Source organism: Fukomys damarensis, unplaced genomic scaffold (genome assembly GCF_012274545.1).
Source record: "Fukomys damarensis isolate Sample0158 unplaced genomic scaffold, DMR_v1.0_HiC HiC_scaffold_12, whole genome shotgun sequence".
NCBI lineage: Eukaryota > Metazoa > Chordata > Mammalia > Rodentia > Bathyergidae > Fukomys > Fukomys damarensis.
Genome location: NW_022900924.1, coordinates 14397534 through 14405667, shown reverse-complemented (window position 1 = coordinate 14405667; position 8134 = coordinate 14397534). Strand labels below are relative to the sequence as shown.

Here is an 8134-nt window from a genome sequence, read left to right as displayed (position 1 = left end):
TCTCTCTCTCTCTCTCTCTCTCTCTCTCTCTCTCTCTCTCTCTCTCTCTCTTTCTCTCTCCCTTCTCTGGCAAAGGTCTGTGGCAAGGCCGGCCTCCCTTTAGCTGTTCTCGCTCCACTCTGGCACCATGCCAACTCCGTGCACAGAGTGGTACTGGTGTGGAGACAGGGTCCTGGGCACGCTGTGAGAGTAGAGGAATTCAGGGGGTTGCAGACTGCCGGGGGACTGGAGGCCAGTCTGAGGCCCGCACTGCCTGACCACAGGCTGATGGGCCACAGAGGTCTGGTGCTGGAACATCCCCTCTCCAAGCTGCGGGGAGCTGTGGTTGGCCATGCCAGCCAGCCGCGGGACCAGGGGCCCTGAGGCGAAATGAGCAGAGAAGTGCTGGTAGGGCAGCCTGTCCATGGGCTGCACCGTGGTGACCGTGCAGCTGCTGTAAGAGGGCATGCTGGGCCACGTATTGCAGCTGATGTCCTCCAGGCTGGGCACTGGCTCACTGGGTGGGGCAGAGCTGGCATACATGCAGGCCTGCCGCTGGGCCGACTCTGTCCTGTAGGAGGCACTCAGGCCCGGCTGCTGGGGGTAGCTGGGGCGGTAGAAGGAGTCCTCATCGCTGGGGGACGTCTCCATATAGGGCTTCTTGTAGGGGTGGTCTGTGGTGGAGCATTCTTCATCTAAGACAGGAGGAGAGACACCAGTGAGAGCAGAACCAGCCACCACACAGCCAAGAGCAGGGACAGCCACTTGGCTGGAGGAGCGCAGATTGTTCGCTCCGATCTCCACTCTGACCCAAAGGGGTGGACTGTGATAGTTAAGTCCTCGGGCTGTGAAGTTCCGAGCACACAGATGCTTTGCCTGTAAAACGGAACAGGTACTATCAGCCTTCCTACAAAGGGCAGCGTTGAGAATTAACTGAGAAAATATGTGCTACACACTTAGTCCAGAGCCTGGTACAAGGAAAGCTCAACAAATAACAATTATTGCTACAATTATTTTTCATTTTCACCAACACGTAAATTCCGTGCAGAAAGGAACACTGTTTGTTTTATCAAACTATAGTCCTAGACCCTCATACCTCATGCACACCCAGTAATGATAAAATGTTTCAACAATAACAGTAAAAACAAACACATACAGAGCTAACTGCCTGACACCGTTCTAAGCACTAGGAAGAAGGCGACCTATTTGATCTTCACAAGAACCCTACAGGTGGGATTTACCATTATTCCCATTTTTTCAGATAAGAGAAAAGAATCATGGAGTTTAAGAAATTTAGCCAAGCTCTCGTACCGCTGATAAATAGTGGAGCCACGTCTAGATTCAAGTGTTCTGACTACAAAGTCCCTGTTGTTGACCATCATGCTACAGGGAAGCAGGCACATAATACTGTGTGTTACGGATGGATGGATGGATGGATGGATGGATGGATGGATGGATGGCAAATGGGTGGATGGACGCATGGGCAACTTTTTACACAACTTCGGGGGTTCAAGGATTCCCTGAGACCCAGCTCCCAAGTTAAGGTGCCTAGTACTTGGGCTTGCATCTAGCTCCTTACTCAACACCTACGTGATCCCAGCAAGGAATCTATTCTCACAGACTCATCTTGGTGATTCCTTTTTGTTTTGTTTTGCTTTTGGTACCGAGATTCCAACTCAGGACCTTGCACTCGCCAGACAGGCATGGCACCACTGAGCCATTCCCAGCCCTCATCTTGGTCCTTGCTGGATGAGAGCCCACAGCACTTACCTCACTGGGTGATGAGACTCTAAGTAGGGGCAGCGCTGACTCTTCTAATCCCCATCATCCAGAGCAGCTCTCGTCACCAAGCTCATGGCAGACCCAAGCCCTGACGTGAGCCCCCCACTGTTTCCCTGGGGAGGTGATGCTTCGACACCAAGGTGCAAACCTCAGTGCAGGTTCCCTCCTTAGCTGGAATGTGACCCCCTAAGATGAAGCTTTCTTCTGCCATCTTCCAATCTCTTTCTAATCAATACATGTTAAGAAATCACATCTGGGGCTAGGAATGTAGCTCAGTGGTAGAGAGCTTGGTTAGCGTGTGTGAGGTCCTGGGCTCCATCCCCAGCTCCACAATAAAAAAGAAGGAAGGGAGGGAAGGAGGAGACCAAAAAATGGGGAGGAAGGGAAGGGCAAGGAAAAGGAGAAGGGAAGGGGGGGAGGGAGAAAGACTATCTTGGAAATGTGCAGAGAAAATGAAGGTTCCATGCAACTCACTAAGATAGTCAGTCGTCATGAAGGCAGAACACCAGACTACATAATATGGGAGGAAAAATTACTATTATCAAGCTATCACTTACTGAGCACCTACGAAGCGGCTCATAGTAATCCTCAGAGTAATCTCATAGTAATTCCTTCAGAGGGCTGCTCTTGTTCCTGTTTCTCAGAGGCAGGAAAGGAAGCTCAGAGAGGTGACTTGCTCAAGGTCACATGGTTGGGAAGGAACAGAGGCTGGATTCAAAGCCAACCTGGCTTCCTTTGCTCACTACACCTGGCTTCTATCCATCTAGTTTTCAACTACCCGATGCCTTTCCCCAGTCACCCAGCAGATCTTTACTGAGCTCCTGCTGAGTGGGAGGTATTGTGTGAGAGCCGGAGCCAGAGTGGTGACCTTGGGTCCATAATGTCCCTGGCTCGTACCTGCTTTCCTGGGTCAGCAGGTGAGGCAGGGTGACACACAGGGACTTGGAGGCAAACCACAGAGAGAAAGCTGACCATAAATCATTCGTGCAGCAGCACATCTCTTGGGTCTGGGATGGTTTGTGTAACAGCCTGCGGCCAAACAGCTCGGTGGGCAGCATTCCCCCAGGGACACCCACAACTGGGTCAAAAGTCATCGCACACCGATACCCGCTTCGCAGCAGGCAAGTTTATTTTTTGCTAGACTTTCTGGGACACATCTGGGACCCACAGGATACCCAAAAATGTGTACAAAAGAAAAATGCAGTCACTATTCCAGGTGTTCTATCTGCATCGTGCCAACCATCCAGATGTTTGAAGATGGCCGCAAGAGTGAGTGGCCATGTGTTTCGACCTTTCAAGTGGGTGCTGGTTTGGGATCTCAAGGACACTGTCACACTCAGTTTGTGTCCTTGCTGCCTCCTTTCCCAACTCTTTTCCTTCCCTTCTCCCTTCCACCCACCAGATCCATAAATCTGAATGTCTCCATTGTTGCCAGGCTCATAACCTTTGGGTTTTTTTTTTAACTTTTATTTATTCAATAAGGGCGTTTCCCCTTCTCAATAATAGAAAGTACAGCTGCAGGGTACCCTTGGCAAGAGAAAAAAAAACAAGGCAAATTAACCATTCTCAAGTTTCTGATCCCTTTCCAGATTTGCTGCAAGTCAAGAAAGGGGAATAATAAGAAAAAGGCCGGAACACATTTTGGAAAATCGTAAAATTATGCATTCCAGTCTTTAATATCCCAAAGATCTGATGCAGAGAACTAAGAAAAACTCAGTGTGGTTTATTGATGAAAGCAGGTCCTGAGCCTTGTGCTGTTCCTTTCAGTCCTCATCACGTTAGACAGGCGTTCCAAAGCAAGGATCCAAGTTTCAGGTCAGTCTCGATCAACGCTCTGGGTTCATTTTGGCTTCCTTTGCCTTTTCCTTAATTTGGCCTCCATGGCTGGGGAAGGGGTCGTGACCGAGGGTCAGGCCTTCTGAGACGAGTCTACCACTCAGCCTCAGACACAGTGTATTAAGCTGGACTGGTGGTGCAGGCCCACAATCCCAGCACTCGGGCTGTGGCAGGAGGATGGCAAGTTCAAACCCAGCCTGGGAAACTTAGTGGCTGAGCAGAACCCTGTCTCAAAACAAAATAAAAGGGGCTGGAAATATAGCTCAGTGTGAAGGTCCTGGGTTTGATAAGTGGTATCATCAAAAAAGAAAAAGTGGCCAGCTACCCTGAACCAAACTATGTCTCCAGATAACAGAGAAGTTCTTAACTCCGACCACCCATCACAGCGGGGCTCTGTGAAAGCCCCGGTCCTTTGGATTTTTCCAGATGTTTTTGCTTTGGATAAAGTGGCTTTTAGTGATGATTCCAGAACACAGATTTTAAGCACAGAGTTATGGCTCTGATGCCGGCTACATGAATCACTGGGCCATTCCGATGTCAATTCTGGACTACAAGCCGGAATGAAACTCAAACTTCTTGTGGGATTTAATTGAGATAATAAATACTAAATCCATTCCAGTTTCTATCTATCTTCCTTGCATAGTAAGTCAGCACAGAGCTTTGAAAGCTCTTGGTTCCAACCTTATCTATCCAAATATTCAGGGTCTACTTGCTGTTTCCTGTTTTCTCCCTTGGAATACTGGACAGCTGGCTCTCTGAAGGTCACCTAGTACTTGCGGGTATTTGGCTGGATTTCACAGCTTGGAAGCCTCACAGAGCTGATTTCAAATCACTAATCCCATTAAGCAAATATGCTCACAACTCCCAAAGGGATTATTTCTCTGGCAGACTGAGTTCACTTAGATGAAAGACTTTTGCAAATCTTGTGGACAGAGACCCTGGAGCCTGAGTGGTGAGCAGCCACTCTCCAGCTAAGTCACCTTCAGCAAATTAGAATGATGGCTACAACTTGGGCTCTCTGGCTCACAAAACAGTGCTCTTTATGAAAGATGGCCCCAGGGTTTCTATTTTCATGTAATTCAACATGCTCAGCCAGCATGGCAAGGTAGTAATCCTTGACCATTATGGATGGATGGATGCATGGATGGGATGGATGGATGGGTGGATGGATGGGTTGGTGGGTGGGTGGATGGGTGGGTTAAATGGATGGATGGGTGGATGGGTGGATGGATGTGTGGATGGATGGGTGGATGGGTGGGTAGGTAGATGGATGGATGGGTGGATGGGTGGATGGGTGGATGGATGTGTGGATGGATGTGTGGATGGATGGGTGGATGGACTGGACAGATGAGTTGTGAATGTTTGTTCCCGTGCTCCCAGAACTTAGATTAAAATGAAAAGGATGGAAATGATATTACAGAAAAAACTTCAGCTGGTAATCAAAAGACTCAGGTTCAGAACTTGAGAGTGCAGCTTAACGGTGGAACACTTGCCCAGCCTGTACAAGATGTGGTTCCAGCCCCAGCACTGCCAAAAAAGAAAGACTGGTTCAAATGTCACCTCCGCTCTATCTGACATCACTAAATGTTGACTTAGTATATCTCTCCCCCAGTGAGCATTCAACTGTTTTGAGAGTTGAAGTTCTTTCCTCCTTGTCCTCTGCTTACCCCAAGCACCCAGCACAGTGCCTAGAACATAGTCAGTGATCGATAAATATTTATTTGCTGGAACCAGCCCAGATCTACCACTCATCGATCATGCACCCTCAGAACCTAACCTCAGCTCTCAGTCCTCCACCCCCTGCAGAACGAGGTGAAGGCATTCTCTCTTCCTCAAAGGCTGCATTGAGAATCCAATGAAGGAAAGAACGAGAATTTGCTTTTTAAAAATACACAGCACCGAGAAAAGCAGGCCGCACAATCTTTTCCAACATCTACCGCTTTTTTCCCTTTGAACATCCAAGCTTATAATAAGTTGGGTTCCAATCTTTTTTTGTGTGTACCGGGGATCGAACTCAGGACCTTGCACTTGCGAGGCAGGCAGCAGCACCACTGAGCTAAATCCCCGCTCCTGGGCTCTGATCTTTACTGGGATGATGTTTGGTGACTGAGGGGAGGGGGGAGTGTGAGGCGGAAAGACAGACAGACAAGTGCTCTCCCAGGCCCCAGGCCCTGGATTTGATTGAGTGGCATTGATAAAAGACCTTCCCAGCTTTTCTGACTCCATCCATCGGAGAGATAGTTTGGAGACAGCAGAGTCCAAACACGAGGGTGGCCTCTGGCCCGCCGGCCCTTTGACATTCTCTGGGCCCGCTGAGGAGACAGACAATGAGGGGAAGTCTGATAGCGGTGCGGGGCGGGGACCAGAGGGAGCCACCCACGGAGTTATCACTTCTTGGGGATCCCAAGCTGGAAGGAAACCTCCACCGATTCCTTATCGCTCACATGATGAATCGCTATTTGTTGTCTCTCCTCGCTGAGCTGGCGCATTGCCTGTCTCAGGAAGCTTTCTCTAGGGGGCAGAGGGAGGTGAGAGGGCGAAAGGCCTAGGTGCACAACCCACGTACCCCACATCCACAAGGTTCCGGTGGCTCCACCTGGCCACCCACCAGCCCGGTCCCTCGACCTGTCTGAGCTTCGGTTTCCAGATCTGCGGAGAGGGGGCCGTTCCTCACCCCGCTGTCTCCAGCCAGTCACCATGTCCCGATCTCTCCCCCTACATCTCATACCTCAGGGCCTTCACCTGCCTCTCCCTGGGTCCCCACAACTGCTTGCAAACCAAAAACCCGGTCCTGGCGCGCACAGGCTGCTCGCTCTGCCGGCAGCTGCTCACCAGCGCCAGTGGCATCCGGACGCCTCAGTGAAAACGTCTCTAGGGCTGTGACCGCCTTTCCCCAGGGCCTCGCTCTTCACCCTTTCCCGTGCTTGGGCTTCAGCAGCCCAGCATTTTGCTGGCCCCCAGCAGGCTCTTACTCTGCCCAGACAGCTCCTCCAATTCTCCCACGGTCCCCACCCCCGTCTGCCGCTCAGATAAGATTGCTGTTATCACTGCGTCTCCTTCACAGCACCCCTCACGACCTTCACCGCACATGATACGACTGCTCACCGCATGCCCCACCTGCTCGTCACTGCAGGGGCTCCACAGAGAGCACCTCAGCGGCTCGGGGATGTCTGCACCGTCCTGAGCTCTTTATACGGTTCAAGTCATCTTGCCACAACCCTACGGGTGGGCATCGCTGCCGTCCTCCTCTTGGCCCAGAGAGGTAAGCAACTAGCCCACAGTCACACAGCTGCCGAGTACCACAACTGTGATTATCTCCCCAACAAATCAGCCACCAACTCCAGCCCCTCCACTGGCCACACAGTTGATTCTAAGTTCAATTCTGCCAATGCCCTGGGAAAGCCAACCGCACACATAATCAGACAGTTTGATCAGCCTCACATCCAAAGCCTTCTCCCAAAAGGCATTCGTAGGTCGCCACCGTAAATGCTGACCTAAAACGTGCTTTGGTTCTCTGTAACTTCCTCCTCCCTTGCTTTTGGCCTGGCATCAATCTCACCAAGAGAGCTCCGTAACCCGAACCTGGTGAGCTGTGGTCAGCACGTTTCACCCAGGTTCCAAGGCAGGCCTTCTGTGGGAGACGTGACTTTGAAGGTGTAGCAGTGCTACTCGAGATGGGATGGAGCAGTGAATAAGGGCACGGGGCTGCACTGTTTGCCAAGATGTTTGAACCAGATCTGAGTTCAAATCCCACTTTCAAGAGCCACCGAGGAAGCTGGGCATGGTGGCACAGGTCTGTAATTCCAGCGCTCTGGGATTACAGCCAGTTCAAGCCCAGCCTGGGTAACTCGGCGAGAATCATGCCTCAAGGTAAAAAGTCTAAAGGGCTGGTGATGCAGGTCAGTGCAAAGGCCCAGGTTTCAACAGTCAAAAATAAATAAATAAGAACCACAGGCACAGCTTTTTAACCTTTCTGAGCCTTAGTTTCCCATCTGCAAAGGTCATTCATAACAACACCCCCTGAGCAGCATTGTTAAAAGGCTCTAGGACCGAGGATAGGCACCTTTAGGGTAACAGAAAGCAGGACCTCTGGGCGGGAGCTACACTCCCGGGTACACGCTTCCCCTCCTGCCCACAGACACATGTGTTTGTAGGCATCTGATCTCCAGCCCATCCAGCTGTGGATGTGGTGGGAGTTGGGCTGGAGGGCTGTTTGGGTGATATTGTTCAGGCCTTCGAGATCCAAGAGGTGTAGACAGAGGCAGGCTTCTCCCCAAGTCAGCCCCCAGCCCTGTGAGGACCAATGACAGCTCATCCGTCCTTCACATCCAAGGTAGGGGCTGGGATGGAGCTCAGCGGTACAGCACTAGCCCTGCATGCACAAGGCCCTGGGTTCCATCCCCAGTATTGAGAAAACAAATCAAAAAGCAAAACCCAAGCCAGCGATTTAGCTCAGTGGTTCTACTGCCTGCCTTGCAAGCACAAGGATCTGAGTTTGATCCCCAGTACTAAAAAAAAAAAAAAAAAAAAAAAAAAA

At 50.7% G+C, this 8134-nt stretch overlaps 1 protein-coding gene across 1 annotated transcript in view; it reads right to left on the bottom strand.

Annotated features, from left to right (window-relative positions):
• Positions 1–52: 52 nt before the first annotated feature.
• Tbx5 (T-box transcription factor 5) overlaps positions 53–8134 on the bottom strand; it is a 42832-nt gene continuing 34750 nt past the window's right edge. Inside the window, exon 9 of the mRNA XM_010604110.2 lies at positions 53–674. Coding sequence (XP_010602412.1) covers positions 100–674 — 575 coding nt within the window. The 3' untranslated portion in view covers positions 53–99. The remainder of the gene's footprint in view (positions 675–8134) is intronic.